The sequence below is a fragment of the Anopheles coustani genome, chromosome 2, assembly GCF_943734705.1.
Source record: "Anopheles coustani chromosome 2, idAnoCousDA_361_x.2, whole genome shotgun sequence".
In the NCBI taxonomy this organism is placed as follows: domain Eukaryota; kingdom Metazoa; phylum Arthropoda; class Insecta; order Diptera; family Culicidae; genus Anopheles; species Anopheles coustani.
Genome location: NC_071289.1, coordinates 83,769,822 through 83,789,804, shown reverse-complemented (window position 1 = coordinate 83,789,804; position 19,983 = coordinate 83,769,822). Strand labels below are relative to the sequence as shown.

At 46.2% G+C, this 19,983-nt stretch overlaps 1 protein-coding gene across 1 annotated transcript in view; it reads right to left on the bottom strand.

Annotated features, from left to right (window-relative positions):
- LOC131263360 (homeobox protein araucan-like) overlaps window positions 1–19,983 on the bottom strand; it is a 104,109-nt gene that overhangs the window by 15,792 nt on the left and 68,334 nt on the right. The window contains exon 3 of the mRNA XM_058265547.1: window positions 17,523–17,641. Within this exon, the coding sequence (XP_058121530.1) occupies window positions 17,523–17,641 (119 nt within the window). The remainder of the gene's footprint in view (window positions 1–17,522; window positions 17,642–19,983) is intronic.

Below are 19,983 nucleotides of genomic sequence, written 5' to 3'. Positions count from 1 at the left end.
ATACGGCGGGCGCGCGGAACCGCATGGCAACTTTGGCAAACTTGGTGCTTGTCAGCAGGCTAGACAAGGCCATGGCCGACGTGGTTCCGTACGCGCCGGTCTCCCACTTCGAAGATCTGCTATCTTTTACCCTCCACCGTCCATCCGTGCCACGAATCGGTTCGGCTGATGTGGTGTCGTTTGCTAAAATAGCACCGGAACATGCAGTTCCAAGTGTGCAGTTGCAGTTTGCAACAGTCTGTGTGTGTGTGTTTTTTATCTTGCTCTTGCTTGTGTACTCCGTTGTTGTCGCTGTTGTCAAGTAAATAAGCAAAATTAGTTTTCCGTTTGCCGACGAGGAAGTGTTGGCGAATGGGAAGCACACACAAACATACACTGGCGTCTCTCTCCATTTCTAACCCCACGGTTGACACGGTCATTATCGTCGACGTGTTATTATGGGTGTTGTTAATTAGTAATTTTGATAATTGCGCCATCGTCGAAGAGATACGTCAAACGGCTCGGTGCAATCGGGAAACAAAGTTAGCGATAAGACTTTAGACAGGTAAAGCGAAACCAAAGCCGAGAGTTATGTTTCCTTGCAAACTAGTTACAAAACAACTCAAATGCAAATGGAATCGATTATAAAATATTTAAATTAAATGTATCGTTTTACATTAAACAAATTGAAAAACACACCATTTGCTATAAAAATAAAAACCATAGTGGCACTAGCTTTAAAGCGCTTCTATTTTGTCACCATAAATGGTCGTTTTCGCTTTGCGAGCTACAATTCCCTGCCGTCGATCGCATGACCAGCGGCAATAACAAACAAGGATTGAAATAAGCTTCAAAAAAGCCCATCGTTGACGGTATCTGTTCGAGATAATCAAGCAAAGAGTGCACCTTTTTTTTCATCGAACCATAAATCAACAGAGAGCGAAAAACGACAGCCGATGGTCAATGGTGCGCGCTGGTGCATAATGACATTACCTTGTCACCCGGGGATGGCTCCAATGACACCGACTGGTCAAAGCGAACCAGGGTTGGTCGGTCGAAAAACTGGACACCGAAATGCACTCTTTTTCCCCAGTGCAGTGCGTGCATCGCGGTCCATTCACGATCGCGGACATGTGCGGGGAAGCGGGCAAATTATCATATTTGATTAGGTATTAATTACATGCATTTTCGTCTCCATTTAATTACAACCGTCCGACCAATACCAGCAGCATCGTAGGTCCAGGTATGGCAATGCAGGCGCGATAATGCACTCTAGTTGTCGTTCCCGCGCCTCCGAGAACCTTACATGGTGAGCAATGGTTTTTCTCTGTTTTTTTTTGTTTGTGTTGCTGCTATTTTTCCGACAACCGATCTCAATGCCATATCCATTCGTGTGTGAGTGTGTCTGTTGTGAATGCTGGCGGTCAGCTCGGCCTGATTCGGTATTACGTGCATTTGATTGCCTATTATTAGGTACAAATATATTTTTCCTCCCTCCCACCCCTCCCCCCCGAAACGGGGGAGTTGTCCCCGTTCGGTCGCGTTATCTGATACAGTTCGTGTGCATTTCGAAACGAGCGACTTGTTGTGTGCCGCGTTCACGCGCACAACTCCCGAGCCCAATTTGCAAGCCTGCCCCAAATGGAAAATGGTTGTAAAATGGCATGGCTGTACCGGTCGCTAATCGCTCGCCGGCTAATGGAAATTAACGATTTTCCCGAGCGATTTCGATGAAAACCACCCAAATTACACGGTTGTGAAACGAGGGAAAGTTAATTTGATAACACGAACCCACGCAGACTCCGATGGAAATAGGAAAATACGAACTATCACTGCAATTTTTGCCTCCTTTTTCCGAGGGACGAGATTGCGAGTTTCAACTTTCAACTCTTCTCCCAGGGCCATTAGGAAGTTTTCCGTTGTTCTTCTTCGCTCGCTTGCAGTTGAACACCGACGATACAATTCGAAACCGGGAACAAATGGGATGCTCCATGGGGGGGCGGACACTTGAATTAAATCAGGACTTTCCGGGTAAAGGATACGCGCGAGGGGCGTCCTTAATTCTATTGATTATTTCAAGACCGGTTTCTTGCAGAAACTTTGTGAATTGAGTTGAAAAGTCGCTACTGAACTCCGGTCGTCAACTTGAGACTGGAATGCATGAGCAAATGTAAGAGAATGCCAAGCCCAATTCTTGTGGAACTATATTCTAATCCAAAGACAGTATGTGGTCAAAGAAAAACTATTCTATTTTATGCAAATTTAAGACATCCAATTAATATTATCTCATTTAAAAAATTTAATATATTAAGTACCGATCTTTTTTTAAATATGTCAATGGAATGAAAATGTTAAAACAATATTTTAAAATCCTTTAAAAAATAACGAATTGTAAATAAAACGAATACCATTTTGCAAATCTACAAACATCTGATTCACTCCCGTACAAATTGTCCATACAAATCCACGTTCCACCGTCAATCGGTTCTGTTAGGTGGAAATGGAAAATGCTCTTGAAACATCCTTCCACTTTCTTCACCCATTCCATTTCCTTTCTGCACCAGAAAAGACTCAAAAACTTTAAAACAAAAGCATCCTTCCCCTCCCAAACCCACCACCGCACACCAACGATCCACCATGAAGGGAAAATTTAAAGGCGTTACGAAAGTTTTTCACGTCGAGCGGGAAACTAAATTCATTTTCTTCCGTGTCGCTAGTAGTAAAAAGTTTTCCTTTCACTGTTTGGAAAAGTCAGCCCGACGCCCGCACTCAGGGCTGGCGGGGAATTTTATGTGAACTTCAAAAGAACCCACACCACACACCCGCACCACCCCTTTCCCAACAGTCACACACACACATACAAAGATTTGGAGCGGAAGGACCTCGAGGCACACCATCACGACTCGGGCAGCGACTTTTAACACCGTGTCGTTTTCGGTTCCGCCGATCCCGGGTCATAAAAATGAATGTGAAACAATAGATTTAATAGTGGTACTACACTACTACGTACAAGCGAAACTTTTCCTTCTGCCTCGTGTCCGGAACGGGCCGGGGTGCGCACACTCCTTCGCGCCTTCGCGTTTTGGGGCCACTTTTGACACGTACCATAAATTACAATTAAGCTCAACACATGTATCAACTGCACTCGTCGTTCTCGTTTCGTCTCTCCGTTTCGGTTTCTCACTCTACCGAACGCTGAGTGTGATCCTTTTTTCGTGCCCAGCTCCTTTTCCCTTTCCTGGTGCATCGTGGCGTTCTCGCTCCGCGCGTTTTCTTTTTCTCCTTTGGCGTTCGTGAAGCTGCGTGTTCGTGAGACAATTTCCCACAGCCAAAGCCCGGCTACCTCTCCTATCCGAAATCGCGCCGAATCGAAATGATGATATTTCCACCGCACACCATTCTCCCCACCCCCCTCTCCAAATGCCCACTTTCCGGTGGATTTATTCGCGCCCGGCGCAAACGTGAATTTGCCCAGCACCGGGGTCGCGTTTTTCACGCGGAAAGCGAAATCTAAACGATCTCGTGTACGACAACTCAAATAGCAAAGTTGCTAACGAACGAACGAATGGCGAAACGTCACGTCGCTAATGTCACCTCTCGCCGCCGACGATGCCGACGACGATGGCTGCTAGTTTTCTCTAAAAGCTGCGAGAAAATGGCTGCACGAGACAACGACGATGGCGATGGGGTTTAATTTTAGATCCCGCACTCCCTGCTCCCACCCAAAAACCTCGCAATGATCGGCCGTTCCCGACGGGTTTCACATTTTATTGCCGTTTTCCGATTCCCTTCCGCAATTTGCGGCTCGAGTGAGCGTTTTTATTTTGGGATGCTTTGCTTCATCCTTTTTTCAACGCCCCAACCCTGTGCCCTTTTTGATGGCGTACCGCTGGCGATGACGGTGGTAGTTGTGGTTTGCCATTTTGGTAAGAAACGCCGAAAAAAACTCCCCGACGAACGCGTGTTGTGTCAAAACGCATCAGGGTTGGGGAGGGAAAAAAAACTGGACAACAAACCAAACTTTCTAAAAATTGCATCTGCATCGCTGGCTGCATTTTCGCTCCCCCTCACGACGCAATTCGGGGGAAATTCCACCTCCGACGGCTCAGCGAGATCAGCGCGGGATGTTGTCAAATTTGTTTCTACTACCACCGACACGGGCCTCCCCGAGCGGCTTCCTCCCATCAGCACACGCGCCCCGGTCGATGTTAGTTCGCGTCTAAACAAATTGCATTTTTCACTCAAACTCACCCCCCGCTTCCCTCCCCGTGCCATTCCGTTCCCAGCGTTTTCGGGGCCATGACAAAAAAAACCCGGGGCTCAAAATGGCAGCAACTGCGAGTGGCTCGAGTGCTCGAATTTGGCGAACGACGAGATGATGCCAAATATCCTGTGTTGAGCAAGCTGATAACATGATACCCGAAAGCTTAATGCGGGGTTGTGGGAGGGAAAAGGGATAAACCCGTAGCGTGTGGTTGTGGAGTGAGGCGGGGGGTTTTAAATTAGAAAAAACCGTACTCATGCCCGGTTCCGTTTAGCGAAACGAGGTTATGGACGACATCGGGCGGAGAGTACGATGGTGAAACTAAGCACTGACAACTGCTTGTCAATTGTAGTTATTTTTCCGATGAACTTTACTCCACCCTCAACCTCGTGGGATGTAGGACTATGGCGCCGTTTGGTACACGACGTGCTTCATCGATTTAATACTCTCTAGACTAGTTGTTTACATAAATTCTTAGATGTACAACACATGTTTTTTTTCTAAATGCCATCGTTAATTTTACGCTTCAGGGCTCTTAACTTGAAAAAAAAAACCGTTTGTAGTTTAAAATATCACTTTTGATTTTTGTAAAACATCTAGTGTTTCCCCATTTGTCTTTTCATTTCTTCACTGATGTTTCTTTGTCCATATTTTTGTGGTTTGAAAATAGATCAGTTTTTAAATAGCTAATGCATTTATCTACGTTTCTCCTACGTTTTGAATCTGTAAGGATCATGATAACCAACTGATCGCAACAACTTTCCACTTCATATTCGAATATTCCAAAAAATGTTGCTTGAGTTTAATATCAAATGCAAGATATGTAACTTGAAAAATGGTTGTACAAATCATAGCAGACAAATTCAGATTAGTTTTTTGTTCAGTTTGAAATTCACGAATGAACTGTTAAATTATCAAATTAATTTATTTCAGAACTCGAGTTATTTTGATATTTTTTCTACCTATCGATTGCGTATTAATACACTTTCCTTTCTGTAAAAAGAATGTTTTATGAATTTCATTGTTTTAGGAATTAGATTTATTTTATGTGTTCTCATTCCTTTTACCAAAACAGTGTTGAAAAACTTAAAAGAAATACAGAAAATTGCTACAACCAGCACGTATTCATATTACGTTGGAAAAATCAACAGTTTGAATTCGCCTGCTTTGCATCCGCAGCCACTAGAAACTATATTTCCCGGTCTGACATTAACTCGAAGTGTTCGTGTTGTGCAAGCCAACCGATACCGAACCCCCCCTTCCCGTCTTCGCCCCAGCACATTGTTACACGCCGCGTGTTTCGACAAACAAAAACACGACACACGATAAAACCGAACCGCGAACCTTCCGAAAGCGAGCACCGAAATCCCATGCCACAAGAACGCCCCGGAATGCGGATCGAGTAAATCGCCGTGACGGCACGGGAGGCCGGGGATTAGGCGGGTAGTGGCCAAGCAACAGTAGCAGAACGAAATGGCAACCATTGCGCCGGGAGAAAGACGAGGGAGGTGGGGTTTTAGGTAGCACCATCCTTGTTATGAAATAGTCATGCGCATTTATGTTGTGTCGACGACGACGACGAAGTCGACCTGGTCGTGCCGTTCCGTGGTGTGCCGTACGTGTGCATCGGGGGAATGTTTGGGTACACACTGGCACTCACACACACTCACAAAGCATAAGATGTGGTGTAGGACATGGAAAACTTTAAATTTCCTCTCCCTGTTTCCACCGGGTAGAGGAGAAAGGAAACTAGGGTGGAGGCTGTCGGTGGGGTGGGATGGGGTTTCGGACAGGCAACAAAATCAATCCCAGTTGCCAGTTTTGTTTTACAACCGGCGACATTTTCGATGGGAACCTACCATACCTTCAACTCCGAGGAAGAGGAGGCAGAATCGGAAAAATGGAAATGGACGATTCAAGTCGCTGTTGGTGGTTGACAGGGGGAATGGCGCTGGGTGGGGGGATGGAGAGATTTCTTTCTCTATTAGCATTGCCGAAACACACATACAAGCACACCCCTTACGCCATCCGACCACGATACAAAACCGACGGATGAATTCAAAGCGAGCGCGTCGGGATTTCTCGGAGGAGGAAAAGCATCCGTTCTGACGTTTGCTGGATTATGCCATCGGCAGGTGCGTGTGTGTGCGTGTGTGATTGTCTCGGTATGTGTAGCCTCCTTCCGAATGTCCCCAACGTGCACGTGTCGGCAAAAAAGGGGTATCGGGGGTGCCACAACCACACATAAACACAACCCTTTACGCAAATGATGACAAACTTCCAGCCTTCCGCATGTTCTGCAAACGCTTGGCTTTCGTAAATTGCGAAAGGAAAAGCGCTTTCCCTGTCCAGCCCTGGCCCGGGCCCTTGAATGCGACGGAAACGTCCTCGATGGAACAAATTCATCCTACAGCCTATCCGCCGCATACGAAACCACCACAACACTGAAAGGCAGGGAAGCGAGATTTTCCATCGGCGTCTTACGCTTGTGTCCTTCGGTCTGCACTCGGTTGCCTTTTCCACGACATTGTTCTCGGTCTTGTCCTGAAGGTCCGGTGTCCCCAACGGGTTTACCAGCACTTCTCTACCCACCACCCTCCCCCTCTCCCTTTGTCCTTCGTTTGGTTCGGTTTTGGTTTCACTTTAAATTTGTTCAATTTATACATGTGAAACAAAATGGCGGCGCCTAATCGATTTAATTTTATGATAATGGCGAATAACATTATGCTGTGGAAGGGCAGCGGGTTGGTGCTTTGCAAGCTCCCTCTTCCACCATTCCCACCACCCTCTTCAGTACCCCCCTCCACCACTTGAGAAGGGACGAATGATGGATGCAGAAAGGCGCAGGGCATACAACACTGCAGCGAAACGACGAGTGCCTCGTCGACGACGAACGAGTTTTCCCACCGCCTTTCTGCTCCTCCCCACCTTCCCACCTTCTTGCCCTTGGCCCACGCTAGGAACTGGTCCAACGTTGACACACAGAGGGCCCCGTCGGGCACAGGTTCGGTTTGGAATTGGGCAGTGGACGTCCCGGTACGGAGCGAACGAAACAGAGCTCCCTCTCTCCCTCTCGGTGGACACATCGGAAAAGGTAGACAACAACATCAGCAACAGCAGCATCGGGGTCCCCGGTTCGCCGGATTCCCGCGTTTTGCCTGCGGTGGTTTGTCGTCGGTCCAGGATCTGGACAGAAATCTTGAGCCTCCTTCCGTCGTTCTTCTTTACCCCAAGCGGTGGGAGGGGGGAGGGGGGAGGGAGAGGATGAAAACACTGTGGCGGAAGGGGTGAGGGAAACGAGTTCGTTAGCATGGCGCTCGCCTGCCCGATCAGGGAAGCCCATCTCGTCGCCATCTCTCGTCCTTATCAGCAGCTACATACAAGCCGTACCCTTTTGAGAACATTTTGTGTGCCAATATGCCATTGTGTGGCTGTGTGTGTGTGTGTGTTTGTGTGCAAGAAGGTGTGTATGTTTGTGTATGGTTCGAGTGAGAGTTCAACCGGTAGGAATGCTTAGCTAACAGACATTCAAGAGCGTGACACAAAACAGTGCACTTTCAGCTGAGATAATTTAGGCAACCTTTTAGAGTGTCTGAAAAGTTAGTCTCATATGTTTCAAAACTATTAATTAAACCATACCATAGTCTGTTTATTATAGCGAAGTTGTTTTGTAGCCAATATTGATAAGAATATCAGCGATTAAAAGCATTCCATGAAAGTGAACAGTCGATCTTGAGGATCTCGAAAATAAAGTTTACATGCCCATGAAGAAATAATTAAATTTTTTAAAGTTTCAAGGGAATCTTTTCTTATTTAAGAAATATTAAAAACACTGTAATTAAATTTGAAGATTCTCGCAAAAAACCACTTTTGTCACAGTGTTTAAACAGTAAAATTTTCCACAAAATGCCGTCGGGGAAAGACACTTTCCCGTCGGCAGGTTCCGCGTGCGATCGGCCTGTTTATCGACATCAAACGTGAGGCAACATTTCCCTTCGATCGTCACGTTGCCGAATTGTGCAGCATCGTCATAAAATAAAACCAAAAGTGCCCTCCGGTGACCCGAAAAGATTAGGGACGCCACTTATGCGATGTTCTTGACCGGAGCTACAGATAGCCTCACATAAATGGCGTTTGGTGGTTTCGTTTGATTGAAAAATAAAAATTATTACACGCAAAACCATCTGCGTTATGCGTTGGGTCAGCTCACTGCTAGCAACCTGCCACCATTAAAAGCGGGTCCTTTAAGGGCCCGTTAGGCCATTTGCTGGAAAACATTGAATAAAAATAAATACCCGCCGAGCGCAAACATTTCGCCCATCAAAAGAATGATTGAAAATTGTAAATGTTAAAAATGAGAATAAAAACCACGGTTTCCGAGAAGGAAAAGAAAAAAAAATCAACCTCAAGGATCCTCCAGGAGAGATGAAAACAGAAAAAAAACAACAACAACCAAAGACTTCCTTGTCACTTCACTTTCACCGCAAATCCTCAACGGGCGTAATAAAATGTCATTCAATAAAAAATTGAAAAACGATTTAAGAGCCCATAAAAAATTCAAAAACTTTTACTTTTCCCCGAGGCGCGCGTGTCCTGAAAGTGAACGAAGTGTGGTTGTTGCTTTGATCCTTATATTGCCATGGGTTTAACTTTTTTTTGTTGTATCCTTCAGTTCAATTGACTTTTTTTCACCATTCCTGATTTTCACCGTTTTTAGGATTTCCGGAAAGTGGCAAATGGGAAACCGAACCTTTTTCCGGATCGGGATTGTGCTTTTTTCTCTTCTTCTGCTATCTCTCATCCTTACGAGTGATTTTACATTTCGATAGGAATCGATGCGATAGTGCCCTTGCCATTAAAAAAAAAGAATAAGTGAAAATATAATGTATCCTTAAGCGGATGGAAATTCACACACCTAAACAGAGAAGAGATGCCGTTCGGTTCCCCACCAAAAAGGTATCGGAACAATCCGGCGAAAGTGACGACTCGCTCGCTTTTAAATATTCCACCAACGTTTCGTCCTTTCGTGGCCGGTTCGCGCCTTTCCGAAAGGTAGGAAAGGATGGAAAAATTTGCAAAAGAATGCAAACTCGGAACGGGGGTTAGAGGGTTTAGAGAAAAAAAACGAAATAAAGGTACACAAAGACGCAAAGTGGCCATATTGGATTCGGAAGCCTGTTGAAGCGGTTTTCCGATGGAGAAAAAATGGACTTCCCCCTCGGGGCAGCGAAAAAGAAGGTTCACCATGTTTGTGGGAAATTTTTGAGTAGGTTTAAAACGGTTTATGTTTAATACACTTCCCCGATGGTGTTATTTTTTTTCCTCGCGAGGAGACATGCCGCTTTCATTGCCGCCTTTTCCCCAACTAAACGGTGTGGGGGCGGGAGGAAAACTCTCCATTTCTTTTGCACCTTCGCGGGGGGAAAAATGTTGCTCGCACGCTACTTAACAATACCAATTTCTTCCCATCCCTCCGGAGTCGATCAATAACGTTCTCGTCCAACATCGTTAAAAGTGAAATTGAATGAATATCGGGTACCTTTTCCCGCCCCCTCCCCCCACCATACCCATATGGGAAGGCACAATATGTTGACGCTGTTTTCTCGTGCGCACCGAAAAAAAAACCTCGCGGCACGGTTCGATTTTCGCGAGTGAAAAGAATTCGGTGGAAAGCGAATAACGTGCCGTTGGCGACGACGAGGAAAAATGGCGCTGTGAAAAGCAACTGCCCCGAAATTCGATCCGCAATATGAAATAAAAAAAACAGCTTGCTCCCACACATCCAGCGGCGAGGGTTTCACGAAAAGCGGAAAAGCACTCCCGGCCGTGTGGGAAGAAAACCAGATTGAGGTTTCCCATCGCACGCCGGCAGTGGGGTTTCCGGAAAATCGGCTCCAAAAGACTCCGAACCCTCCGGGGCTGAAAAGCGGGTGGCTGACAAATTTCCCAGCTTCGGCACAATCCTTCAAATTGGCGTTCCGGCATACCAATATCGTTCACCGCACACACACACGCCGACGGTGCGAAAACCGGAACACGATTTTTCATCGGTATTAAATCGAAAAAAGACTCTCCATTGTAGCGTTCTGCCCCAGCTGATGCTAGACTGGGGAAAAACTTGCCTCAATGTACCCGGATTTGGGAGTGCGGGTTGGAGGGAGGGGTAAAAACCAGGCGGGAGGTACGGCGAAGGGCGTTTTCCCATATGCGACGTTATTGAAGTCGAGAAGCGAACGTGGTTCGATTGATTCTCCGAACCGTTTCCAATCCAATAGCACGCGCCTTTTTTCGGTCGCTCGTCTCTCCTCCCCTCTTCCGTCTCTTTCCCCCTCCCCGTGCCATCGCCAAGGATACCGGAGTCAATTTAGGGAGTCTGCTCTGATTTGAGCGCGTGAGTTATGCCCATAAATATGATTTGCACTTGTTTATCACGATGTTCCTCATCCGAGCTTGGGCGCAGGTTTGGAGGGCGTTGGAAAAGCGTTCGGAAATCTCGATCCGTCTTTTGCCGGCCGTCTCGCACGCCTGTCTCAAGTTGGTCGGAGGATCGGACGAGCGAACAGATTGGCGAGGCCTCGTGCTTTATGGACTCATGGCCGAAAAGCGTCGCCGAGTACGAGAAAAAGACCGCTGGGCGCTGCTGGGAGGAGGGAAGAAAATATACTCCGAAGTGTGATAAATCAGTTCTCCCTCTTGGCTTTTTTCGTACCGGGAGCGTTTCCCGAAATTCGAGCCACCGAACTGTTGTTGGCCGTTGAAAGGGGGAATGAGAGGCGTTTTTTCTGCCGCTCCGATGTGTGCTTGCTTCCTTTTGCCGCTAGCATCCCGACGTTTGCAGCCGGATGACGATGGCAAGGATAGAAGATTTATACGGTTCCAATTCCGACACCGAATGTGGCTTCTTTCCTTCCTCCGTCGGCAGCAGCTCGAGCTCGGGGGGAAAAGATCTATTGCCACTTAATTGCGGCACAATTATTCGGCCGTTTGATTGTTGTTTGTGATGATTTTCCGAGGACAATAATTGGGCGGCTTTCTGGTGTGCTGTCGGCGTGCTGTCGGGGACACGCAACGATGGCAAGTGAACGATCCCGAGCACCATCCACACAGTTTTTATGGTGCATGATTTATGTTGAATGCCTTATTGAGAGACTCTTCTGGCTGAACTGGAATGTTCCGGGCATTTGTTATGGGGAAAAACTAGTCAGCGATTTCCTCGAGTGTGTAGTGGTATTTAATGAAATAATATTCATTTTTCACGTAGCGTATTGTAATATATTTTATTCACATTTACTTAACTTCATTAAAATTATTTTGTTTAACGTATTTTATTTTAGTTTTATTTATAAATCGGTAAATTAATTCTCTCAATTCAAAACAAAATGACTCGTTAAAAGTTGACTATTTTATGCTCTTTTTGTAGGTGAATGCGCCGAATAACACGGATTTGCTTAATGCACACACAGTGCACACCGTAATTGCGTGCAAATTTGAAACACGTCAGTAACTATAATCCCCTAAACTCTTCCGCACCGTGAACAACTAAATCGTGGTGTCGAACAACAAGTCTGGACGCCGTCGGAAAATTTTCCAAATTATCCTCCAAAAATCATTACCGTTTTCACTCAAACGACTATGCTTAAATCGTGTTTCACACTTCGTTAAACCGTTTTGTGCCGAAAGTCAACACTGGGCTTCCCCCCCCCCCCCTGCTCCATCCCCACCCCCACCAACCCATCCCCACACTAATGGTGTTTGTCCAACCGCCGACGGTCGAAGCTAACGGAACAATCGAAATTAGATAAGTCAAATAACCTCAGCTTATGCATGTCAAACAAACATCATTTTCGTTTCACCCTCCCCTCCCGTACCGTGGCCCTCGCAGGAAACCCCCCGCCAAACCGTAGTTAGACCCCACATACCCCTCCTCGTTTTCCGATTCGGAGCCATTTTTTGGGATGACAAATTTTATCCAATCAACTTTATCGGAGGGAAACGGGAGGTCGAGTGTGAAGTGGTGGGAGTGGTTGGAATTTATTGGCCACAGAACGACCCTGGGACGCAAGGTGAGCCACGCGGTGTGTCACGGCACGGTGGGGCAAGGCACGGAGCAAAACGGTAGCAAAATTTTACCGAAAATCCGAAAATGACTGATACCGGCCCATCACGGAAGCTTGCGGAAAGCGGCCGTCGCATGTTTCGCGAATGAAGATTTTTTTTTGTTCCGAAGGGGGGTCACGAAAGTTCACGATCGAACTTACTGCAGCCTGCGAAAAACCGCAACGGGAAGCAACGAACCTGACAGTGACACGATGGGGTTCCGAAACGAATGCCTCTCCTTTCCACCCTCGGAGCTTTGGGGGGTTCCCAAAAGGTAGCTACAAATTTGATCAATTTCCCTTCGACCCGGACACCTTCGAGGCACGCAAACCGAAATCCAAGCCGTACCGGAATCGAAAACCGAGTAAAGAAAACGGGATCCAATGGTTTTGGGGCGTTGAATTTATGATGATTTTATTTTCGGACGCACCAGCAACGATTTAATGCGCTTACACACAAACAAAAAAAACTGCCGAATCGTGCCGGAGCGTCGCGATTGAGGGATGAGTGTGTGTCCTTTAATTGATTGCACGTTTGGCGAATCGTGCGAAAGAATTCCGTGCAGAAGGAATGTGTTGGGCTAACAAGCAATTGTTTTTTTTCTCTTGTAAGCATTAAGAGACACTTCATTCGCAAACGGAAGTGTGTGGCTTTTACGGAAATGATTGAATAAAATGATCAGGGTTTTGAGGATTTAATGTGCATCCCCCTTGACATCGAACGTTCTTAATCGTTTCTGCAACAGCTCGCTTCTTTTTATTAAATTTTTTTTAATAGCACGAAAAACATGCGAAACCCAGAAACGTTACGAATCGCTTAGCTGTAACGCTTCCAGCTGTGAAAATGTGTTTTTGGTCGGCCAATTTCCAAAAAATATTGTAAACAACCAGTGCGTCGCGATTGTTTAAATTCAAGATCGATGAAAAAAGAGGTCTAAGCGTACCGTGTAAAGAGCCAAAAACTGTGGAAATATTTCTGACAGTTGGTTTGAATTGTGTTTACCCTGTAAAGTAAAAACAGAAAATTTAGTATATTTCACAAACTGAACAAGTAATTGAAGCGTTTGGTGGAACACTTGATTGCGGCTATATCATGGCAACCAATAGGATCCTTATCCCAAGACTTCGCACCGAGGAGCACTTTCGACTACTCGAGATATTTTACGCTGTAGCACTGCGTGTTTCAGCACTCAACAATCTTACACTTTCGTGTAAGAGATTCTTGCGAAGATCTCCTTCATAATACAAGAATGTTTGTAAACACTATTCAAACTAATTGTCAAAACAATGGCGGTGCAGCAAATAGCATTGCATTGACCTCTATTTTTACTATCCTTGGTTTAGGATAATTTCATTATCAAAGAAGTAAATCATAGATTGAAAGAGAACCTGCAAAAAAATAAATTATTTCCTATAGCTGGAAATAATTGAAATAGTGCTAACCAGTACGGTGCTAAACATTAATACTTTGGTGCTAAATTCAAAAACATTCGTTTCTGAGAAATACTTTAGAAGAAATGCGACACAAATTAATTATCTTTATGGTTTTGAAAATAAAAACAAAAACATTCATGAAATTTACCTCCCAAACTCAAAGCAGAACATTTCCATTCATGATGGTTTTCAATAGAACACTGACTGAACTGGCCCACGCCAAACGATGCAGGCTCCGGTTCGGTTTCCTGGAACCGAAGCCAGCTTGCATCGTCGGCCATTAATCAGCTCACGAGCGTAACTCTCCAGCGCATCATAATAATCAGCAGCAACAACCGGCAATCTGCACGGTGTAAACAAGTTGGACGCGGCACAAATGCACCACCCAACACCCAACCCCTGGGGAAGGATGGAACTGAGATCCCTTCCGTGGCATTATGTCGGTGTGTGTGTGTGTGGATCGAGGCACGCAGGTGCTATACGCATTTTCTCTTTCAAAGCAGATCAAATCATCACCGGAATGCCATGCTCATTGTGGCCACGGGTCGGTACCTACCCCCCATCCCCACTCTGGATGGCGCTCGTTGCAACATAATAGCTTCATATGTTATTCAAAGTGATTCTCACCGGAATCGGTGTCCGTGTTTCGCTTGCTTGCCGCGCGAGGGTGGACTGGCTCGATGGCACTCCACGGCGTCCCCATGACACTGCTGGGTTCATAGAGCTCCTCAGTTGGGGGAAGGTGGGCAGGGAGAGACGAGCCCACAACCTGACAAAGATGCTGCTACTGATAGCGTACCCCGGAGGGGTCGAGGGTAGCCGCTTTGGTGTGTAATTAAAAATTAAATGTGCATATGCAGGCTGGCGTAAGTTGCACTGCCTCGCTCCTCTTTCCATCTTCCAGCGAGTGGAGCTGCAAAACTTGCGCAAGCTGTGGCTCGGATGTTCCTCCGGACGCAGGACAATGGACCCCCCTTGCGCGGGTAGAGGACCACGTGTGTGTGTTTGTGTGATGCATAATTTCCCTGATTATGGATGTCGAGCTCGGGAGCGTACCGGGTGCGACCGGGGATCATCGTGCGTCTATCGGACGATCCAACCCCCCACCCACCCTCCGGTGGGGCGAGGGCGGGTGTTCCGATTCTCGCCGGCTCGCAAGTGGCGAAAGCGTCGGGAAATTATCACCGTCTAGTTAAATACCGTTGCGGAATGAGGGCCACCCGTGAATGTGGGCGTACTGGTAGCACTTCGGTCTTCCCCCGGCGAACATCCAATGGCAACCAATGTGATAATCTACGCGTGTGTTTGTGTGTGTGTTTGTTTGTTTGTGCATTTATATGGTAATAATCAAAACATGGGATATTTATGTTCACGCATTGCAATTTATAATAATCCATGATTATATGGTAGCTCCAGTTGGGCGGGAAGGAAAACCCCCTCCCGCCGGTGGGACACGAAGAGGGGGGATGCATCGGCTTCGGTTGTATCGGTAACATGACTTTTATCTGTCTGTCTTCCGTCCGTGCCACATGCCGTACACCTCCTGCCTCCTTTGGAGCACCTTTCGGAGGGTGTCTATAGCAAATAAGAAATTAAAAGCAACAGACAGACACCAAGCCGGCCGGCTGGTCACCGGAAGCACCGGAAGAAAACTTAAATTTAAACGAAACAAATGAGCGGTGTGTGAAGTAGGAACCTGGCTGCGGCCAGGTGCTGGAGCAACCGGGCACGCGGTAATGATACCGTTGAAGATGGCATGAGTTCGGAACGTTAAAGGTGATTTTCGATGCGAGAAGAAAAGTGTTACACGTGTTTCGGTGGGAGGTACACCAAGTAAACAGCTAGTGGTAACTTTGAAAAAGGACAAGAGGGCATAAGAAAACTCCGATTTTTTAAGCAAACGCTGAAATAAAAGTAAATTCTAGAGCAAACAATGTTTATGAAATCATTAACATTTAATACGGGTTTAAACATGATTGACCTAGAAAAGTTTAACTACCTAAATCAACATGTTTACCAAATTTTGATACTATGGGAAGTGAATCATGTGAGTTTAGGTAAATTTGTATTTTTCGTTTAAGCTGATGTTCTGAACCACGGAAATAGCCCTATTTTCAAATTGTCCACCCAAATGTATTATTAATAAATTTCCTCTTTATCGTGCGTGTTGAATTTACATATTCTGATGCGGTGTAAACATATGTTACCGAATTGCATCTGTTACACGACGAACGCTCATCGGAAACGAAACAAAGAAGGTTAAAATTAAGGAGAAAAACTTAACGCGAAAAATTCATTTAGGACAGGTGCGACGGGAGCAACCTGCGTTGATAACCTGGTAATGTTCTTCAGCTTGCTCGTTCCGTTTGCCACTCGTCGAAGAATGTCAAACAAATGAGGTAATGCGATAAAACCGACACGTTGCCTTACTTTCAAGGAGCAATCCATCGGAAAGTGTTTCTGCGGCATTCTTGCACATTTTGACCAGTTTTTTTAGTTGCTGCTGTGTTGCTGCGCTACGCTTTGTTTTGTCAGCCGTCATCTGCAATTTTCACTCCGTTTCTTATCAGCCGGTTACGCATCTCGCCGTCCGGTTGGCTGTTCTATAATGTTTTCTTTCTTTATTAACATTACAATGATCACCGCATGCGAAACGGGCCCGAGTGCATGCTGCATGCGAGCTTGTTCGATTATAATTAGTTACATCGAAAAAAAAAGAAACAAACCTACCCGGCCGATGGACGCGTTTATGCTAATGTGGAGGTAGCGATCGAAAACGGCGATCCCTTTGCCGCGAACATCGGTTCGCGATCGTTGTACAGTTTATATGCATCGATAAACAAATGAGCTGCACATTAGGGCGAAGTACCGACCGCTTCGGACGTTGCGGGTCCAAAAAGTGCTTTTGCTTGTCGTTTTGGGGCGTCCGAGGTCCGGAAACATTCCGTTGGCCCATTGCAAAAAGGGGTGGTTCGGTAGTTTTACCGAACGTGTTGGCCTTTCGTTGAATAAGGGTGGAATGTAGTGCCGCTCACGGAAAAAAAACCAACGGCAAGCGGCAAGCAGCAAAACACATTTCAAACTGTCGATAAATAGCGTTTTATGAGCGAAACATAGGCTTTTTTCTACGGCGTTTGATTATTGGCCACCCTGGAGGCGTCAATATTCTAAAGAATTACCCTCCGTCACGCCATTTTCTAACGCAAAAGCCGGTCGGTTCGGGTTTTGCGCCACGCAATCCCGGCCCCATAATGGGGAGAGACCACAAATCGCGCGCCATTCCAATCCGATCCGGCAAACACTGGCACGAGGCATGAGTTATGATGCTGTTGGAATGTATGAGCCCTCGCCGGGAGAGGGAGGGGGAAAAATATTACGTCGGCAGGAAAGTGCAGGAAGGAAGTAACTACTTTCAACCCCGGTGGGCGATTCCCGCGTCGGGGCCAAATTGAATCAAACCTCTTCGCCTTTGACCGACCCAAACCAGGGGGGATGAAAGGCAAAGGATATTCGACGAAGGAAGCCGCCGGAAGGAAGGCGTGCGGTCACGGGGCGTCAAGCATACCGCTGGCTTTCGGCAGCTTTTCCGGTAAAGGGAGGTTTTCCCTCGATTCCCCCAATGACTCCCTTCCGTTTCCGCCGAGGTAAATTATTTTTCCATCCGTTCTGCGTTGGTTTCGTTTGATGTCTTTTTTTCTTTGCTTCAAAAATAGTTCGTATCGTAGAAGCCACCCTCGGAGAATACTCACCCATAGGCAGCTAAGGTTGGGTCGTACGGATAGTATCCGGTCGTTGGCTGCAAGCCGGCGGATGTCCACGCTGTCATATCACTTGTTGGCCCACTGTCCTTCAGCCCGTACGGATTGCTCTGCAAGGCGGAAGAAGAAAAGAAAACAAAACGAGATGATAAATAAATCAAAATTGAAATGTAACTCCATCGCGGGGAGGTCGCAGGAACGGGGTGGATAGTGTGAAAAGGGGAAAACAAGAAAATGTTGTTCAAATTGAAAAACTACAAACTCTCGGAAGTGCTCCCTCTCTGGCGACAGATAACGATCTCGACGGTCGTTATGAGACCCCAGCGGGTGAGAGAAGTGCTGTTGATAGGTGGCTTTTCCTTCACACAACACCCACCCAACACCCGCCGCCGTTCGCCTGCTCTTTTCGAATTAGCCGGAACAAAACAAAACAATTAACACTTTTACGTTTTTATTATTGTTTTGCCAACGAAGTGGTGGTACGAGATGATTGTTGTTACGCTGCTTCACCGCCTGCTGCGTACTTACGCTCACTGCGACAACGAGGTGCACCGTTATGCTGCACCGTGACGTTTACTCGACTGAATTCAATTCTCCACACAACTTGCAAAAAGCGGTTGCAGGTTTGCAGTTTGCAAAAGTGGGTTCGAAGGGAAGAACGTAACAAGAGCGCCAGTTTGTACCTTTGGCTTCCTCTGGCTTCGGTCGTTCTTTTTATGATCTACAAATGTACTCATCGCTGGGTGTTTATTTTCCTCCCCCCTCTGAGCATGAGTGATTTTTTTTCCATTTTCTGTTTTATTACCCCAAGGTTCGGAGGTGATTATCTTTTACCTTCCGCTGCACACCGGGCGCCAGGAGGAAACACAAAACCAAAGCAACATTTTTCATTGTTGTACGGCCTAAAGTGCATCCCCGAACGGTGCACTCACTCACGGATGCTCATTATTGCAAAGACGATGAATGAAGGTACCAGTTTGGGGATGTGTTAGAAAAGAAAAAAAAAAGCAGAAGCAGTTTTCTTCTCGCCAAAGAACCTTCCGAATGGGCGTAAAACAATAAACCAAACCGAGCATAAGTAAGTTTATAAAATGGGAGGAAAAAAATAAATAAACTGTTAAAACACACATAAACACTCACCACGAATGTCGAAGTATGTGCATATGTATTAATTCTTCGCGTCAGGAAAAGACCAAGCAGATCGAGCGAGTACAAAAGAAGCATCGAGAACACAAAACCCTTCAACAACCCTTTCTCCCCCAGGTTGGTTTTAATGACCGCATAAAGATAAAGAATACAGTCCTTAATTATAACATTTTATTTAAAACTAAATATGTTTTGCGCATAAAATTATAATCGTCCACGGCTTGCCGGCGACAGTGAGTGCTCGGCCGTGTCCGGCCATTGGATCATCTGATGGCGATAACACAAAACCAACAGAACATAAAGGTGGAGGGTGAAATGTAGCCAGCATAATGTAAACGGCAAAGGAAAACAAAAAGAGTTGAATGAGTAACACTTGTTTGGTCGTTTCATGCGCACCGTGGAATAATCATGTTGTGTGTTTGAAGTACAATATTTATTAAAACGATTCGAATTAAAGTGGAGGATTAACAATGCCAACGCAAAAGTGATGGAAACTATGTACTCTGAAAAAGAAATATTTTGTTTGCTATGATTCTTTTCCTTCACAAAACAGTATGAAGTGCGGGATACAGAAGCGGTTTAAAAATAAATCCACTCTGTCACTCTGCGCTCATATCAGTTGACGCTGGACTTATGCTCGAACCCAACAACCAGCAATGCGATCATAACAACGAGGAGATCGTTCCAAGCGGTAACAATAGTTTACGATAACGAGCGCCACCAGCATTCAACTTCACCCCGAAACGGAAGCGATCGTTTGAACAATTTGCTGCCCGGCGAGGAAACGGCTGCATCTGCACAACGAGCCACGACAGTTTTTATGTTTCAATTAAAAGCCACCGAAATGCCATCAAGGTGATACGAAGGTATCCTTTTACAAGCTATAAAACCAACAATAAAAGGGTATTAAAAGAGAATGGCGTCGCAACGGGCACTTCTACCCCGCTCGGCCTGTTCCGTTCTATTTCGTTCTTTCTTCTCGCTCCCTCCCCCCTTTATGCTGCCCCCTTTCTTCGCTGTTCGACCTCACCTCACCGCTCCAGGGGTTGGTGGCTCCATGGCGCAATAGAAGTAACGCCACTTGCCCCATTGCGATGGCGCATTCCTTCAATCGTGTTCAATCCATTTTCCATTTCCATGTGCCTCCCTCCTCCTGCCTTTCCGATTTTCCGCCACCGTTCCCGATCAGCATAATATGCCACTCTTCATTTCACGCACGATCCCTCAACGCCATCTTTCCGATTCCCGGGGCTCCGTCGGAACGCATTTGCGCCCAACATTTGACCATGCGTCGTCCGTATATGCG